General features: G+C 42.0%; 2 protein-coding genes across 3 annotated transcripts in view; both read right to left on the bottom strand.

The window, feature by feature from the left end:
- DSCAM (DS cell adhesion molecule) overlaps nucleotides 1-19,689 on the bottom strand; it is a 791,503-nt gene that overhangs the window by 725,075 nt on the left and 46,739 nt on the right. The gene's annotated exons all lie outside the window — the stretch shown is intronic.
- Nucleotides 14,205-17,843, bottom strand: LOC101428954 (beta-catenin-like protein 1). Its single transcript, XM_023586002.3, is given in 5 exon segments — nucleotides 14,205-15,025; nucleotides 16,703-17,026; nucleotides 17,028-17,490; nucleotides 17,493-17,510; nucleotides 17,513-17,843. Coding segments are annotated over 5 exon segments (1,650 nt in total). The 3' UTR covers nucleotides 14,205-14,511.

Below are 19,689 nucleotides of genomic sequence, written 5' to 3' on the forward strand. Positions count from 1 at the left end.
GAAAGAAAGTGCAGCCTGCCCAGGAATGGTGCCACACATACAGAGAGCTGACACAACAAGATGACGCAACCAAAAGAAACACAGATTCCCGTGCCACTGACAACAACAGAAGTGGACAAAGAAGACACAGCAAATAGACACAGAGAACAGACAACCAGGGTGGGGGACAGGGGGAAGGGGAGAGAAATAAAGAAATAAATAAATCTTAAAAAAAAAAAAGAACAAAAATAAAAACATTTATAATTATACACATTCATTGAGCTTTTACTAGGCCAGGCATTATGAACTATCCATTTTAGCTCATTTGAGCCTCTAAACAATTCCTTGAAAATAACACAAGCACATAGCTTCTGAGTAGTGTGAAAGATTGCATTCTTGCCCCAGCTTTTCACTCCCTTTTCTGTAGGAAATGATACATTTCTTCCTGAGACTGCAGGAAGAGTCTACTTCATTGCCCCACTGACCTCAGCTTGGTCATGTGACTTGCTCCAGCCAATGGTATGTGAGTGGATATGATGCATCCACATCCCACAGAAATTTTAAAAGTCATTCCAAGTTTCTGCTGGCAGTGTGGCAAATAGCACTTCCTACAAAAGATGCACTCAGCCCAGATCCCAGAATAAGCAGAGCTGTGGCCAACACTCAGTCCAATAATTATGTTAGCAAAAGCTAAACCTTCATCATTGTCAACCACAGAGAATTTATGTTGCCTGTTACTACACAAAATTTATCAATATCAGAGCAAGGATTCATACCCAGAACCTGCAATTTAAACCACTGCATTCTTCTGCCTCCACATGTCCTATTATTAGGAAACACCTCAGATCTACTTAGGTTGGGCTCTGTTCCCTCTGCATGATGGAATCATCATTTGGGAGCTGGTCAGAATTACGGAATCTTGACCCCTACCTCAGAAGTGTGGAATCAGAAACTGCATTTTAACAAAATCCCTAGGTGATGCATGTTTACATTAAAGTATAAGAAAAGCTGTTTTAACACATCTGCATTAATGTCCCACTCCATTAGGGTATCATGAAAAGTTACAAGTATCCACTTACATTCATTACCTCTTAGAGACTAGAGGAGGAACAAAGGGCTGTAACTACCACGATATTACTGTAAACCATTATAGTACTTGAGCTAGCCACAAAAAAGCCTTTTGATGGAGCAGCTCACACTTTACTGGTGGTGATGCTGACCTCTTGTCCACAACTCAAAGGCTTGTTTATTGGACAAATGAACATTAGGGCCTACTAGTTCTCATTAGGGGTTTGTTAGCATGTGAACAAAATGACATATTATACTTATCTTTACTCTCCTGTCCCAAGATTCCATTATTGGCTTATCACTCTTTTGATGGCTGACATTGACCATTAACCACGACAGGAATTCAATGGTATGGTCTCTTCTCCCCACAGTTCTAAAGTCCAGGGGCAGTGAGCCAGAATGACCAAGAGAAAATGACTAGGAATAATGGGCTTTCAAGATGGCAGAAGATATAGGTAGAATCTATGATCTGACTTTCTCCAGTAAGACCTAAGGTTTTTGACAGGCTGGTTTATGAATAAATTCATGACATGAGACATTTCCAAAATGTCTGTAAGAACCGTTCCAAAATGAAGTCATCAAAATTACTGCAAAATGTATACTTTAAATGCAAACAGCCAGGGGAAAGAGTGTGCTTGTTATGTAGAATTCATTACCAGTATTTCAGAGTGCAGCCACCATAAACATTTGTTTGGGATTGCTTTTGTGCAATTGTTGGAACATAAGCAGAGAAAGAGCTAAACGGAGAAATTTCAAAAGCCTGGAGTTTATTCAGCTTTGCTTTCTTCAGCATTATTAGAAACAAATATTTTTCCCTTCAAATTTTAATACAATCAGAAGGTTATGATTTTTTTCCCTAATTCATCAGTTTATATTATATTAGGGAAATCATATTAGATATATCACTATAATATTGGAGACAGATGCCATATAGTAAGGATTTTCTCTTTCATTACCATCTGCAGCAACAACAAAAAAATGACACTTCTTTAAATGCAAATTACTTTTTTAGGTATTTAATTCACAATATAAGTATATGCATATGTGCAGACTCACATAATGAAATCTCTGTAAATTTTGAACTCAGCCAGGAGCTGTTATATGGTAAGATTATATGGTTAAACTATGAAATTAGCCAAGAGAGGAGTCTTATAGTGAAAAACACGCTAAGGGAAAATTCTTAAAACAGAATGAACTAAGCAGTTGGTTAAAATTAGAAACACCCTTATTTACCATGAAGAAGGAAATATTTATTTGATCCCAAAGGAAAAGATGGTTGAGACCTGGTAAGACATCAAACTCTATAAATAGTAGAAAATATTATTATAATAACAGAGACTAGAAATCACCACAGATAAACCCAAAAAGGAAAAGTTAGATTACATAATATTATATGAAATTTAATATTTATATGTCACAAAAGCACATCATAAACAAAAGTACAAGGCAAGTACTCACCTTCTCTAACTATTGTGTGTTAGAGAATTAATAACCTGGTACACAGAAAATCTACTTTTCAAATAATACATCGAAAAAGAAATGGGCAAAGAGCATGAATAGGTAACAATAAAATTCTGTGAACAATCTAAATGTACAAAAATGGGAATCAGCTAAATAAATTGTGAAAAGTACATATAATAAAATAGAATTTTGCCATTATATATCACATTATAGAAGAATATATACTGATGTAGGAAAATGTTCATGAAGCAATTAAAAAAATCAGAGGCACACCTAATAATGCATATATGACAAAAGACATTTCACAGCATCTGTCTCTACATTATAGAAATACAAGGGTATTCTTGTTTGTTTTTGTTCTGTGTGTTTGAAAAACTTGATAAATTGAATATATACATTGTTTTTCACTTCAAAAATTAATAAGGTTATAAAAAATGTCCAAATTTTATAACTGGAGCAGTTTAGATTAAAATACTTTAGCATAAATGACGGGGGAAAATTCCATCCCCAACTCACAAAACTGTAGCCTAAGCCAATGAAGTATTTTCTTCCAAGAGTAAACTGGCATATTTTAGACAAATATCACTACCCTAACACACATTTGTAGGCAAAGCCAATGTTGAAGCACATACATAAAGAGAAATGTTGAACCAAAAAGAAAATCCTATTTCCTTAATTCACAGCTAGTATTTACAGCATCAGTAGCTCTTTTGCCAGAATACCTGCTATATTCTACAGTGAGCTGGATGGACAGGATCACAAACTGCTAGAGCTCTGGGTTGGAAGACGCCTCTTCATGAACTGTGAAACTACACTGCCAAGAAGTCGAGAACTAACTCATTGACTCAAATTTATTGGTTGCATCACCTCTCTTATGCAGGAAAACCAAAAGTGACTCACCATGATGGATGATCAATGAAACATGAGAAGAAAGCCTCAAAATAGAATATCATACAGTATTAGTTTCCCATTACTGCTATAACAAGTAACCACAAATTTGGTGGCTTAAAACAACACAAATATATCATCTTACAGTTCTGGAGGCCAGAATTCTGAAATCAGTTTCACTGGGCTAAGTCAAGACATCGGCAGAGTTCGCTCCTCAGTCTCCAGGGGAGAATCCCTTTCCTTGCCTCTTCCCTTCTGGAGGCCACCAGGATTTCTTGGCTTGTGTCCACTTCCTACTCGCCCTCTGATTTCCTGCCTCTCTCTTATAAGGAGCCCTGTGATTCCACCAGGCCCACGGCATAATCCAGGATAATCTCCCCATCTCAAATTCCTTAACTTAATTACATCTGCAACATTTCTTTTGTCATCTGGCAGCATTCACACGTTTGAGGCATTAGAGCATGGACGTCTTGGAGGGCCATTATTCAGCCATCCACATAGGTGAGGCAGAACCTATAGAACTTCTCTTAGAGCAGCAGTTTGGTGCACTTTTGCTGATATTTTTAAAATGGTGAAAAAGTATTCTCTTCATAAGTACTAAAGTGAAGGTAAGTAAGGTGAGTCCATTTCTGAAGAAAAGAGGAATCTTCCTTCTTTATTTCTTGTTCTCTCCCCCCCCCCCCATCTCCAGTGAGTGCTGCACAGCTGAGAACTCATATATTTTTTAAAAACAATTACAGAACATCTGCCATATGGAAGATCCAGATGTGATCTCCGGCTTTTGCTGTACAAATGCAAATGAAACCTTTAACTTTCTTATCACCTCTCTTTGCTAAAAAGATAGGGAGACGAGGAGAATACTTCTCTGCCATGTGAGTACATACATTCACCCGACTGCCTGCTCCAAGCCTGAGAAAATGCCCAGGGAAGGACAGCTAACCCAATCAAAGGAGGTGATTTCAATTCTGTGAAAGAAAAATATGACTGCTCAGATTCTTCCATGAGAAGGGGCCAGGATATATAGCCTGATGACTCGTGGGCTACTTTTATTATAACAACAACCTCTAGTAACAGATCTCAGCTGCCAGCCCCACTATCTCTCTCCCCTCACTTGTTCATCACTATGCAGGCAACATGTCTGCATGTCTATCATTAAACCTCTGCCTTGTTTGGTGGAATTAGTGATCACTAGATTACATGATGTCAAAATATGGAACTCCAACTTGAATAGATTGGGAAGGCAGAAAGTAAGGGATTGAAGGGAGAGATGGAGAGGGGAAGGGCAGGACAGAAGGCCCCCTTCATGCCTTCAACTGGATAAAATGACAAAGCTGGGAAGATCTGTGCCATAACAAGTTCATGGTCACCACCCGGAAATGGGCCACTGCATGTCTCCCATGAGAGTTCCCTTTCTTGATCTCCAAAATGACTGCACCTTCTCTACCCTACTCAAGCCACAGACCTCTCACTCCAATCTTATCTCCTGCTTATAGAGAAAAAGGCAAGCCCACCTGCCGTCCCCCCGCCCCATCCCCCAATCACTCCAGCTCCATCCATTCCTTCCTCACTTGGGTTATAGTGAAAACAATTACCTCCTCATGTCAAGGCCAGTCCTCTGGTTACATGCACAAGGACATAAAAGGCTTTCCAGAGCTCTGTTTGTGGATGTGGCCTTGAGTCTGCAAACTTTCCCTTAAATGGAAGCACAAAAGTTTGTTCTTCCAGAAAGGTGATACAAGCCTGGGAATAAATGCCCTGTCAATGACAAGGCTTTGGCTTCTTCCTCATTGCCATGTTTCTTTCTTTTGTCTCCTGGTTCTCTCAATTGTCCTTGATTCTCTATTGACTTGTCACCATTTAAATATGCTCAAGTTCTCCCATTTGGATAGGGCCTTTTCTCTACCCACACCACCCTCTCCAACTACTAACTTATCTCCCCCTATGCCCACTCCAAGAAACCCTTCCCCAAAGAGGTGTAAACACCCCAGACCATAGCTACTTGTTAAATTATCACAATCCTAATTTTGAAACTGCTTTGCCAAGAAGTCAAGATGGGAACTAACATATTGATTCAAACCACTCCACTCCAGGCATGTCTTCAGAGCTCAAGACCTACATGTCCAAGTGCTCCTTCATATTTCATTTGAATGTATCCAAAGGTATTTCAAGCTGACCATGGCCATACCTGAACTTATGCTTCTTCCTTCCCCACCACCAAACCTCCTCTCACTCCAATATTCCTTATCTCTGGGAAAGGCAGATGCACCCAGCTGTCCAAACTTGAGTCTTCTAAATATCTCTCAAATTGGTCCACTTCTCCCCACCTTCATAGTTCTGTTCTTGTCAGACTACCATCCTTTCTCTCAGCATGCTGTAATGACCTCCTCTTGGCCTTCCAGTATCCACTCTTCACTTTGCAAGTCCATTCTAAACTTTTTTCCTGTTATCTTACTATAATAATCTGTTTATATTACTCTCCAGCTTACATGCTTTAATGACTGCACAATGGCCTGTGAATAAAACTTAATCCTTAATATGAGCTATCTCTTTACACCCTTGGCACTGTTCACTTCTTCAGCCTTATTTTGTGCCACTCTCTGCCTCTCTCCATGAGAATCTCTCCTTTTTGTTCACTCACATACCTTGTTTTCTGAACCACGAGGCTGGCCAGAATTTACCATATCATCAAGCTGTCCAAAGCCTCTGGCTTCCAGTGGGCTCAGAGCAATGGGAGCCCCCAAAGGAGATTAAAGAATGAAGTTGGTTGTGTATCTCCCACACTTCTTTTTCTATTGGGGTCTGCCCAGCTTGCCATGTCCATTAACCAAAGGTCACGACTCCTGTCAAGGTGACCCTCTCTGCAAGATTCTCTGGGAAGCACTGCATCATACCAAGATCCCTTCAGGTCTAAGCACAGTAATAAGCTGCTGCCATAAGCCCTAGGGCCCTGAACATCCTTTGTGTTTTCACAAAGTCCAGCCTACACCTTTCCATATAGTCAGTCTCTTCACCATTCCTTAAGTTTTCTAATCTGATCCTGCTGTTTTTTTCTCAGATCTTTCAGTGTATCATGTTTTTATCCTGGGAGGCCTTTCACAACCAGGGCTCGTCCTTTTGTCCAGCCCAACCACAGATTAAGTTCCTCCACTACATGTTCCCAAAGTGCACTCTATTTTGCTGCCAATGGACTCTGAAATACCATTATTTACTCATGCATTTGCTGTCATCTTTGCAAGGGCAGAGACCATATCGGTGGCACCACAATTCCCCTAGTGTTCGGCACAATGTAGGTGCTCAATCAGTATTTATTGACTTCATACTCATTTCTCTGAATTTACATGACAGTTACCTGATATTTTATTTTATTTTATTTTTTTTAAAGATTTATTTTTATTTATTTAATTCCCCCCCTCCCCCGGTTTTCTGTTCTCTGTGTCTATTTGCTCCGTCTTGTTGTCTTGTTTCTTTGTCTGCTTCTGTTGTCGTCAGCGGCACGGGAAGTGTGGGCGGCGCCATTCCTCGGCAGGCTGCTCCTTCGCGCTGGGCGGCTCTCCTTATGGGTGCACTCCTTGCGAGTGGGGCTCCCCTACGCGGGGGACACCCCTGTGTAGCAGGGCACTCCTTGCGCGCATCAGCACTGCTCACGGGCCAGCTCCACACGGGTCAAGGAGGCCCGGGGCTTGAACCGCGGACCTCCCATGTGGTAGACGGACGCCCTAACCACTGGGCCAAAGTCCGTTTCCCTGATATTTTAGTTTGTTGTGTTTTTTTAGGGTTTTTTTTTTGTCTTTATTTATTTATTTTTTAATGTTACATTAAAAAAATATGAGGTCCCCATATACCCCCCACCCCCCTAACCTCACTCCTCCCACAAACAACTTTCTCCAACATCATGGGACACTCACTGCACTTTTCACTCTAGCTCTTGAAGACTTGCTACACATATAGCTTTGGATGACCTTAGATAAAAAATTACTTTATTTCCAAATTGTAGAGGTATTCAAAACTCATCCTTCATTTTGTCACCCATGAGATCAAAAAAAAAATTATGAATGTTATGATATGTATAAACACATTCAAGGGTTAGATTTCCAGTAGCTTCTGCATCATAGGAAATTAATCTTTCATAGCAAACCAAAGGTAATATGTAAAGAAAAGTACTATAAATATTTGATTAGTGGCTTATTTATTATTGAACTCTCTTGCTTGCTGACCACCTAACCATATGAGGTCCAAATTCCTCTACAAGGGAAACATCTGTGTTCAATAAATCTATCTCATCCTATTAGTAGGTCAGCCTCCTGAGCCTTTGGACGGTCAGTCAGGAACCAGCTCCTGTCCCTGGTCTTTGACAATCCCCTGAATACTATCAGTGAAAATGTATGCTCTTGGTCTCCTGCCATAGCACCCCTATAGGGGACAGTCATTCTGTCCAATCTCCCTGGAAAGCTTCAATTCACTCCTGGACTTGCTCACCACTGACTAGTAACCACAACACTCCTAGCTCTTCACCAAAATACTGAGAAGAGTTTACACATTCACAGCACCTGACAATATCAAGGGTAACAACAAAATGGAAGAGAATCATCTTGCAAGTGGGACAGAGGTATTATAACAGCAAAGCTAGAATGACTTATTGGCCAAGTCCTTGCAGGAAGCAAGAAAGAGAGAAGATAAGAAGGGGTGGGAAAAGAGGGATAGTGAGAGTAGGCTGAGGAGAAAACAAAACCCTGAATCCCTATCTACCTTCCTCCATTATCCATCTGAGAGAATTTTATATGTTACAATTATCATCTCAAGCCACAAGTACCCTATGAGCAGGCATCTGCTGTGTGATTTTTGTCTTTAGAGGTTTGGTTTTCATTATTCATACAGAATGCTATAGACTGATGTCCAGACGCCCACTTTGGAACTGAGACAGTTATTTCCAATTTGCAAGGTGTGTTAGTTGTTGACAGTCATATTTGGATCCTTCCTGGGACTCAATCTCAACCAAAAGAAGAGAGAGCCCTATCTGTGCCCAAACAAGCAGTTGGGTATTACAGCAACACGATTCTTCCTGCACAAGGTGAACCAAGCTAGCAGTCAACTTCCTTTTAGTTGCACCTTTCACAGTCCTTTTAGAAAACTTTTTCAACACATAACCTCAAGCTAAAAGTAAACCTTAAGAGCAACTCATGTAGGGAAGTGGATGTGGCTCAAATGATAAGGCCTCTGTCTACCATATGGGAGGACTTGGGTTCGATCCCTGGGGCCTCCTGGTAAAAGAGAAGAAGAGAAAGCATGCCTGCGCAGCGAGCCAGTGCCCACGTGGCAAGCTGAGTGCCCACACAGTGAGCCAAGTTCCTGTGTGGTGAGCCGAATCCTGTGTGGGTTCCTGCATGGCAAGCCAAGTGCCTGCACGGTGAGCCAAGTGCCCATCTGAGTGCCTGTGCTGTGAGCCAGTGCCCACGCAAGCGAGTCATGCAGCAAGATGATGATTCAACAAAAGAGAGATGAAGGGGAGAGGCAAGGTGAAGTGCAGCAGAGACCAGGAACTGAGGTGGTGCAATTGACAGAGAACCTTTCTCCACATCAGAGGTCCCCAGGATCGAATCCCAGTGAATTCTAGAGGAGAAAGATGAGAAGAGAAGACAAAAAGGGAAATAGACACAAAAGATCACATAGCAAATGAATACAGACAGTAAAAACAGCAGGGTGGGGGGAGGGAGGGGAAGAAAAAATAAAATGTTAAAAAAAAAAAGGACAGCTGGTGTGGGGCCCCACCTCTTTCTAAGCATACTAGAGAAAAGACCAAAAATAAAAGTGCTGAAATCTCTCCTGAAAAGACCTGCTATGGAAAAATGCAGTTTTTTTCTCAGTTGTATCTAAAAGTAATTTTAGAAGTACACAAAAACACATGGGTTGATGAAGAAGGGAGATTTTCATCTCCATTGTGTTGACACTACAAGGCTTAGCAGCAACGAGTACAAATAGTTAATTGACATCGGAGACATTTTAAGATCTGGGGGTACAGAAGGAAAAAGATGTCCTGAAAGAGTAAGATGAGATGCTGATGTGTAGATGTGACTATGTGGAACCACACCGTGCCACTGCATGGGCAGAAATAGAGGCACTAGCGCCATATTCGAAAGGCAATTAGGTAATCAAAAAGCAATAGAACAGATTTCCAATTTGCCCAACAACTCCAAACAGTTACCTTTCATTGTTCAATGGGAAAAGCAAATGTTGTGAAAGTCTGCCTTAGTTTCCCAGCTAGGATCACAAATACTACGAAATGGGTTGGCTTAAACAATGAGAATTTATATTGGCTTATGGTTTTGAGACTAGGAGAATTCTAAAATTGAGGTATCAGCAGATTGATGTTTTCTTCCTGAATTCTTCCTGCATTCTGGAAAAGTGTCTGGCTGCCATGCATCCTTTGGTCCCTGGCTTTTCTGTTACATGGCAATGCACAAGGCAACAACTCTTCCTTTCTATTCCTGATTCCCCTGGCTTCCAGCTTCTTCTCCTTCACGTGGCTTTCTCTCCATAAAACCTCCAGCCCAACTTTATTCAGTTTGGCCACATCTTAACTAAAAGTAACATCTTCAAAAGGTCCTATTTACCATGGGTCACACCCACAGGAAGGGAAGAGCATGCTTTGATACATATTTATCACCCTGTGGTATATAATTTTATCTAACAGTAGCATGATCTGATAGTCTTATTAATGAAAACAGCAATTCTTGAGGAAATTGCAAACATTTAAAAATGGGATGTCAGGTTTCAATTCAAAATTAAACACAAAGACAAGCACTTGAGGAAAACCACATATCAAATCTTCTGAACATGACTTGATCTGTTTCTGAAGGAAATGTTCAAATAGTACTGCACTGTCATGGGGTCTGGCAGTTAGAGCTGACAGTTCAGGATTGAGTGGAGTTTACCAATCAGTTGAGATTGTAGTCACCAATCTCAACCTTCCCACAACTGCCATTTTGCTTATTTCTCATTGCAAAATAGTAATAGTAATAATCACTCTTGAGGCAACTTCAAAATTGCGATCTAAACTTTGAATAGGTCATGAGGGACCTGTCACTTGGTAATTTTCTGAAAACAAATGGGAGTGAACAGACTACCACAAGACAAGGCTATTGTTCTCCTAAATAAAGCTCACTGGTTACAACCAGCAGGCTCCACTCCTGGAGTCCACAACATGGGCTGACACAGATAATTCCTCAAAGGCAGCCTGCTCCTTCAAGGAGAAACAATACCCATTCAGTAGATATCTCTTAGGATGAAGCAGTTTCAGTTGAAGGGTGAGGAAGACATTGACTGGACTGTGACCAAGAGAGAGAAAAGGGATGGGGGCATAAGTGGACCAAGAAATTCATACTGTGCATAGACCTGCTTATTTCTTGCCTGCAAAGGGAGAAGTACAAAAATTGAGACATTGCTGCAATATCCAAGTGTGTGATTGATAAACTGTGTTCTCCTTAAATGGGGTATTCACAACTTGTAGTACTGTGGAACTCACATGGTGAGTAGCAGGTGGAAAAGCTTAATACTAGTCATGTATTGTAGAATCGTCAATGAGTCTACAACAGATGGGAAATTTAAGAAAGGATCCTTCAGCACTGCTAATTTGAGAAGCACTAGTATACAAAACTCTTTTCCAGTAGATTTGCTATGAAGATTGTAAGAGAAGTGAGGTAGGAGAAGGAAGTGGGATTCAAAGGAAGTCATATGATTTCTTCTGATTTCTCAGTGAAATGTAAAATGAGGTAGGAGATTGAGAGTCTGGAAGCAGAAGGGGGTTTGAGGTTTAGCCAAGTTGGAGAATGTGTGAAATAAACTTCTCCCAGAGACAAGAAGAAAGCAAGGCAGTGAAGTGGGCTTGAAGGATGAGCTAAGGGCCCCTGAGGATTGTGGTCAAAATTTAAAAGGAGAACAATCAGAACGGCGGTGTGCATCTCCAGTCAAGCCCAGCTGCTTTGTTGAGGTGACAAGTAGTCTTTGAGATATGGGGATTTCAGAGTGGACATGGGCACCTTGGTGAAATAGGTAAGAGGGAAAACATGTTGGAGAGAAGGTGGGTGACCATGCCAGCTGTCAGGAGATGCACTGGACAAGTTTAGGGATTTGAGACCACAGCAGATTATAGTCACTTGAAATTTGGAGGGCTTTAACATTTAATCTGAATGCATAAAAAAGGATGATACTGCAACACTGACAAAATGTGGGTGGCATGCAGACATGTTGGCAAGCAGAGGCGATCAGGAAGTGCTTTGAACGGAGGGTGGGACATGAGATTGGCATAATTTTTGGTGCCTAAGCCCCCGATTTCAGAGATGAGCTCAGACTCTAGAAATGCTAAGACTGAAAACAAAGCCCTGAGAATCCCAAACTATGCCCATATTACCACATTTTTCCAGGCTTGTCCTTCAAAGTACACTTAATGAGGGCATGCTCATTATAGGATTCATCCAGCTCTGGCGTATCAATCACATTGGCAGTCCTCTAGATATGTCTTGTCACTGAGAAAAGCACATGTGCTCAGGACCTGGCCCAAGCAGCAGGTTTGCATTAATGATGAAGACAGCATGGGAGTCAAGTGCAGGAGTTCTGGAATCATCCTGCCTAGAGACAAATCCTGGCCCCATCGATTGATAAGTACATAACCTTAGGAAAGTTACTTCATTCATTTTTATAGCCCCATCCCACTGCAAGCGTAAAATGGGGAAAATATTATCAAATATCTCAAAGACTTGTTTCAAGATGAGGGAGATGAGAGAATGAAGCACTTAGCACCGTTCCTGGCATATAGAGCTCAATAAATACTATCGATTCTTATAAACAGGTTTGCTCAACACTCTATAAAAATGTGACTCCACAGGCATTATACAGCCGTAAACTTCTGGATATTCAGCCAGTAGCAAAGTCTCTTCTAATGTCACTGCATCCCTCCACCCACTCCTCGAGTTTGTAGGGCGGGAATGAAGGCAATCTTCACAATAGGGTCTAACAGGGAATCCAGGCCAAAACATCCTGAGAACTGCCAAATGCTGAGCCCCACTGCACAGGGGCCACCACCAACACCTGAGCTCTGCCCCCTGCAGCCCCCAGGGAAGGAAAACATGGGCCATGTCAGCTCTAAGCACTGAGAGGCCGGGCGCAATTTTCATCACATCTGGACAATTCCCAACTCCATAGTAGAAAAATGTCCTTTTTCAGAAGAAATATGTCACATACAAGACGTTGGTTTGAGTATTACCTAAATGTTAGAGAAGAGTAAGAATGCCAATACTGCGTGGCACGCATATGCACACACACACATCCATTATTCTTACTTATTCCAAGTGCTTTTACTTAAGCTTGGTAAGTGAGAACAGCAAGGCAGCATTCCCAAAACTCTATCAGATGCATATCACAGGGAAGCATTCAGGAATAGAATTTATTAGCAAAGAAAAGATTTGGACTTTTATTAATGACATTGGTCTCTTTTTCCATAAGAGCCCTAAATGATGCAAAACACACATCTCATTTCAGTCTCTAATTAGAAATTTTTAAAATTAGATCATTCTGATGCTTTAGAATTGAGAAAACTGATGGTCAGTGCTGCTCCCCAAGGCAAGGATAAATGAAATTTAATGCACTTAACAGATCCACAATTTAACCTTTGGTGTTTGGCAAGATTCCATCATGTATATAAACGTAATATAAATGTCATTCCTCCTCCAACTTCACTCTGAAGCACACTAACAATAGAACACAATATCATGAACTATTTCTACCACTGAAATTGCTAAAAGTTAATTAACATGACTTTTACCTACCTGACTAAACTCAATTAAGAAAACAGGTGGACAATGAAAGGTTAATGGATTTTCTCAATTATAAAATAATTTTTTAAAGTTTGTATTTCACTTTCCCTGTTCCATTACTTATTGTTCAACTATAAAGCAAATTTAACATGATTATGTTTAAAGTTTATAAAGTGTCAAATGACTGAACATGGCTTAATTCTGGAGACTTGGAGACACACACATGGTGGAGAAAGCTAATCTGTGCCATCACACAACTAGGAGTGGAAACTGCTGATGTCACCTGACCACAAGTCCCTCTTCAACAGTCCACGCCAGGCTCTCAGGAGTCCTCAGGATGATGGAAGCAGGACCAATGGTGAAGATGATCGTCTTGGGGCCCATCCTTAAATGAAAGGACCATAAACCTCAGGCAGATGAAAACGCAAGTCCATTCAGAAGGAAGATACAATTCTGCATATTCTAACGATTCATGTTCCTGGTCACCAGAGCAGCCCTCTCTGCTCTTAAAGAGGGGAAAGGAAGAGCTGGAATAAAAGTCCATTACTGCTCGTTTATCAAACAACAAAATGAGACCCAACAAGCCTCTTGCCTTACAGCAGATATCCACAATGATAAGGCTGCGTTCAATATTTCCACTCACGTTCCTGCATGAGTGTTATCAAACTACTTATATCAGGAAGCATTTGAAACACATTTTAAGAAAAAGAACTCAAAATCACCTAGACTAAAAGGACCAGGCATTAAGAAGCAGCTTATCCACATGAAGGCACTGAATGGTACCAACACCATAAGCCAAATAATAAAAAACAAAAACATTAACCCAAGACAAGATGGTTATGCACATCATTAAGGAGACACAAATTTGAAAAGTAACACAGTAGACACACCTGCAGCCACTATCATGTACATGAGAAGCTTCTGCCCAGTGAAAGGCATGCAAATGGGGAAAGGCCACCTCCCAGGAAAAAGGTTCAGTGCACTTTTGAGCCACATAGCTTCCTTTCCATGGGGAAACCTCTTCCTCTTCAAGCGATTCTCTACATAATGTCTTCAAATAATTAGTGCCTTGTCACTAGGGTAGCCATATTTACAAAAGGCCCTGGAGTCTAGACTTTGCTTAAGACACCAGGTTGTAAAATATTCCCTCTAATTTTGTGTATCTCTCTCTGTTTTTCTGTTTTTGTTTTTGCTTTTGTTTCTTATCAAAACTAGCTTTCATTTGTCAAAAAGCCACACTGAGAGATGTAAAAACTCTTTCAGGGAGTGAGAACAGAAGGATCCCATGGGGCCCAGGACCAAAGTGCCTCTAGAACTTCTCCTGGAAGCCCAGAATGTGCTTTTGTTCATTTTCTTGGAACTCCAGGCTCCCGCCATCCCTGATGTCCTCTGCATACTCCTTAATGATGTACCTGAAAACTGTGGTGGAGCTTCCTCTCAGGTTTAGGATCTGGTGAACCCTCTGATGAATCTGGGCTATGTCAGCATTGCAGATTTTGGCCATGATGTAGCAGATGTGCTGGAGAACAAAGAGCCCTGTGTCAAAGTGCTGGAGGTAGAACTCATCTTCCATGGTGTTGTCTATCAGTTCTCCACAACAGACCATCTCGTCTTTTTCCCCTTCAGTTGTCTGATCAGCTACCTGTATTACAGCCACATATTTAAAGTGCAACTCCATCAGTCTGTCAACCTTCTTGCTGTCACTTTCGATGAATTTAATCAGAAGCTGGGTCCACTGCTGCCCTCGCAGGTTCCGCAGGAGGGAAGTTAGGATCGAACACACATGCTCTTTGTGCTCCTTCTCGGTGGTTACCACTTTCTTTTTTTTTTTTTTTAAGAATTTTTTTTATTATCTTTTTTTAAAGATACAAAAATCACACAAAATGTTACATTAAAAAATATAAGAGATTCCCATATACCCCACTCCCCACACCTTCCCCACTCCCCCAACATTGACAACTTCTTTTATTAGTGTGGTAAGTTCCTTGCATTTGATGAGTACATTTTGGAGTCTTGCTACACAGCATGGAGTATAGTTTATGTTGTAGTTTACACTCTCTTCCAGTCCATTCAGTGGGTTAAGGCAGGATATATAATGTTCTGCATCTGTTCCTGCAATATCATTGAGGACAACTCCAAGTCCCGAAAAGGCCCCAATATCACACCTCATTTTCCCTATCCCTGCCTTGAGTACCTCCCATGGACACTGTCTCCATATCAATGATATAATTTCTTTCATTGCTAGAGTCACAATAATTCTATAGTAGAATACCAGTAAGTCCACTCTAATCTATATTTTACTCCTCCATCCTGAGAACTCTGGGATGGTGATGGTCACTCCACCACTAAATCAAGAGGGAGCTTAGATTCCACATGGCTGATGGATAGGATTCTCTTGCTTGCAGCTGTAGACTCCCTTGGCTACCTGGTGTGGTGGATGACCATCCTCACCTCCCTGCTAGCTGACCTGGGTAAGTCCAATGAACCAGAGAGTAGATTTACAACACTGCTGAAGCTCAGGGCCCAGCTGGCACATAGAGAGTCCTGAGTTCAAGTCTCCTGAGGATACACCAACCCCAGCACCAATCACAGGTTCAGTAAAAGTGACAGAAGAGGCATGCATAGAGAGGTCACATTTAAGTCCAACTCCATCACACTCAGGAACACAAATTCCAAAGTAGGGCCCACTGGCAAGGCACTGAACTCCAGAGCCATCTGTCATGACCACAGGACCTGGGTGTCTCCATAGCTCTCAGGAACACCACTACCTGCGGTTGTATCTACTTTGGCTATCTCTGAGATCCTGCTGAGAAGTGCGTAACAGCGACCCCTCTGATGACCTTCTGACGTGTTTTGAAGCCCCTTAGTCCTATAAACACATTTGTCTTTACCATTTCCCACTTTTATTCAAGGTCTTTTTCTAGATGCATCACCAGCTGCTGCTTGGTAGTAATCTCTCGGTGCCAGGGAGGCCCATACCTGGGAGTCATGTCCCACACAGTAGGGAAGGTAATGCATTTATATGCTGATCTTGGCTTAGAGAATGGCTACGTTTGAGCAACATGGAAGTTCTCAGGAGATAACTCCTAGGCACCCTGCAGCTCTAGGTCTAGTTGAAATTTCAAGGCTCATTAGCATAATCATCAATATCAAGGGCACATCATTGAACCATCCTTCTTCACTGTCCTTTGCTCTTGTACTTGGGGGATTGTTGCTGCTGCACTGGGGAGTGCAATAGAGTTTCCCGTTATGGGAACTCAGCACTCCCTCAGTTGTCATGTGAAACCCTACTCCCTATGTCAATACCCAACAAATATATGAATATATCTATATACCCTACATGCATGCCCTGGAGAACTCACTCCCACCAATGCATGCCCCATCAATGACACACCACATCAGTGCTCCTCCTCTACCATAGGAGAAACCCTCTGTGATCCACAACTTCTTCAAAAATGAAGTCTAATATATCAACAAGTTCAATTAATAGGAAAATGAAAATTTGCCTACAGAATTTCATAAAGAGGGGAAAGATGGTTCTTAAGCCAAGGAAGTCAAAAAACTTATGAAAAGTGTGTGCACCCTCAGGTCCAGTCATGGCATGGTCCAGGACTTTCAGGGCACTGCCCCAGCACATCTTCTTCCCTCTCAGCATGAGATTCATCAGAGGAAGATCTTTGCCCTTCAGGAAGTGCTCGTGATTGGAACTGAGCATCAGGTAGGAACTGAGGCAATCAAACAGGTTCTCCATCATCTCCCAATCCTCTGCTGAGCTGGGATTGTGTCTCTTAAACACAGATAACTGCTGAAGAAGCACATCGATGTCCAAGAAGCTCCTGGTTCTCAATCTTGTCCTGGAGCAATATGGCTAGCACCTCACTGCAGTACAGTTTGTTGGCATCAAAAGGCATCTTTGCCATCAGCCTTTTCAGCAGCCACTGGAGAAGACCCTGCTGGACAGCCTCAGCACATATCTCAGGATCGAACTCAGCCATGTTTTTCACAAGAGCCAGAGTGTTAAGGATGCCGTCGGCCTCCTCTTTCACAGCCTCATCCAGGAGCTCCAAATTCTGTACCAGCAGTGCTACAACCTGACCATCCACCACAGCATCAATGAGCACTTCTATGCCCTCTTCATTCTCATGGAGCATGTCTATATCTGTTAAATCCGGTAGCAAATTGACCACGGCTGCAGACACATCTGTGTTATCACATCCAACGAAGCCAAGAAGAAACTGCACAGCATTCAGCTCCACCAGAAGATGGTACAGGTGTGGCATGGTGGCACCACATGCATCTCCTGAATATGTTATTTAGGTCTAGCTCAGATTCCATGAACTTCTCTGGACTCTGTGGAAACCTGATCCACCACTCTTGGTTTCTGCGTGATCTCTTTTCCAATATGAGGATCATTTTCTTCACTGCGTTCTCATCCAGTGGTTCCTTCACTTCCTCCTTGCCCTCTCCTTCCATCATCTGAAGCAGCCATTTTTTGTCCTCATCTGCTTCTTCCCCACAGTGGCCATGGTCTCCAATTTTCTCAGCTTGTTTCCTAAGCACTTTCTGCTCCTCCTCTTCATCATCCCAGGGACATTTTGTGCCCCTGATGGGTTGGTAGCTCAGAAGTTCACCCACGTCCATGGTTGAGGGTCTGCCTACCATGGCTATGCAGATTCCCTCCACTCACGCTGAAGGCACAGCCCTTCCCCTCTCCTTTCACCAGGCAACAGGGAGATTTTGCAGTGCTTGAAAACAAGCCCACCTCAACAGGGAATGCAGGGCTTCTGCCTGCCTGCAAAGAGAGTGCTTCAGGGCAGGCGACCAGGCAACAGAAAATGCATTCAGGGTATTTAACACCTAGGCTTGATCAAATATAATTGAATCATCTGATGAAACACCAATTAGCATAATCACTTCAGGGAGAAAATGGCTGGAAGGACCCAGGAATCCTATGAGCATTTATCACAAGGATTAATCAAGTTATAATTTAATCATCTCATATACCAAGAATTAGCATAAGAACCTGAGGTGGAAAATGCTGGAAGAACTCAGGAATCCTGTGTATTCAGCATACATGTTTAATCAAATTATAATTTAATCAGCTGATAAAACACAAATTATAACAATCATTTGAGGGGAAATGCCTGGAAGAACCCAGGTGTCCATGATATTACTGAGGAAAGAGAGTGCACAGATATGGACTCTTCCTTTTACTGAAAACCAGAAAGATAAAAAGTAACCCAGAAAGACAGGAAGAAAGACAGCAAAAGAGACTAATTTGAAAACGACGTCCTTTCAAAAAAATCATTACACAAGCAGACCTGCGAGCAGCAGAATTCAGGGTTCGAGGGGAAGGGACTTAGGACTTAGGGAGCGGGGCTATGAGAGGCCCCTTTGCTAGGCACCACCACCTGCACACAGCTGTGCGGAGCTAGCCTCACCACAGTCTAAGCGTGCGTCAACTCAGGTGTACCGAGGTGAACTCACTTGTCCTCAGGCGTCCAAATAGCAAGTCCAGCTATGCAGCTCTAATGGGAAAGCCTTTCTACCTCATCACACCCCCTTGATTTGATTCACGTCTGTTTTCCAAAACAAAATTATTTTTCGAGCCACCCACAAACACAGAAGGCCAGTTACCCACAGTGACGAAGTGAAGTGAAAGCACCTGTTTTGGGAAGCCTGGGCACCTTACTTCAGGCTCCAGCATGGAGCCCATAGGTCTCCCCTAAGGTTCTGGAAGAGGGGAAGGAACAGAAAGGAAGGGGTGGAGGAGGGGAGGGAAAGAAGGAAGGAAGGAAGGAAGAAAGGGAGAGAGGGAGGGAGGGAGGGAGGGAGGTGGCAGCTCCACTACATCAGAGTGGGGGAATTCCAGAAGAGAACCTGCTCATTATCTGCATCAGCGACCCTCGGCATCCTCCTGGGAACCAAATTACACTGCAGCCCCATCCTGATGGACTATATTTCCTTCTTTAAGAAGCAACCCTGCAGGTCTGTTTTCAGAACAAATTATTCTCTTTTCTGAGAATAAACACCCATATATATTTTTCAGATATGCAAATAAACTTTATGAGGGCTCTAACACACTAAAATTTTCACAGGAGACAGCTAGACTACGTCTAGGAGAATGAAAAAAATTTACAAAGTCTACACATACTTTGTAGCTCTGCACTGTTTGAACTTCTTTATTTTATGTGATACTGAATCTTAAAGATAAATTTCACAGCATTAAAACTACTAATTTCACCTATGCACTTGGTAAGGACTGAAATCTCATACCACCAAATAATGGGTTATCCTTATTTAAAGATAGGCAGCAAATTAGTTTTTTTTTTTTTTCCTTTTTCCTGGTGCCAACAATTAGGAATACATACTTCCTATTTCTAAGCAATTTCAAGTTTAATTAGGATTCACGAAGCCCCATTTGTCTTAACAATCTGACAGCTCTGGCTTCCCCCTCCACACCCACATTTTTCATTTTCTCACACTC

This window comes from Dasypus novemcinctus, chromosome 4, assembly GCF_030445035.2.
Source record: "Dasypus novemcinctus isolate mDasNov1 chromosome 4, mDasNov1.1.hap2, whole genome shotgun sequence".
In the NCBI taxonomy this organism is placed as follows: Eukaryota; Metazoa; Chordata; class Mammalia; order Cingulata; family Dasypodidae; genus Dasypus; species Dasypus novemcinctus.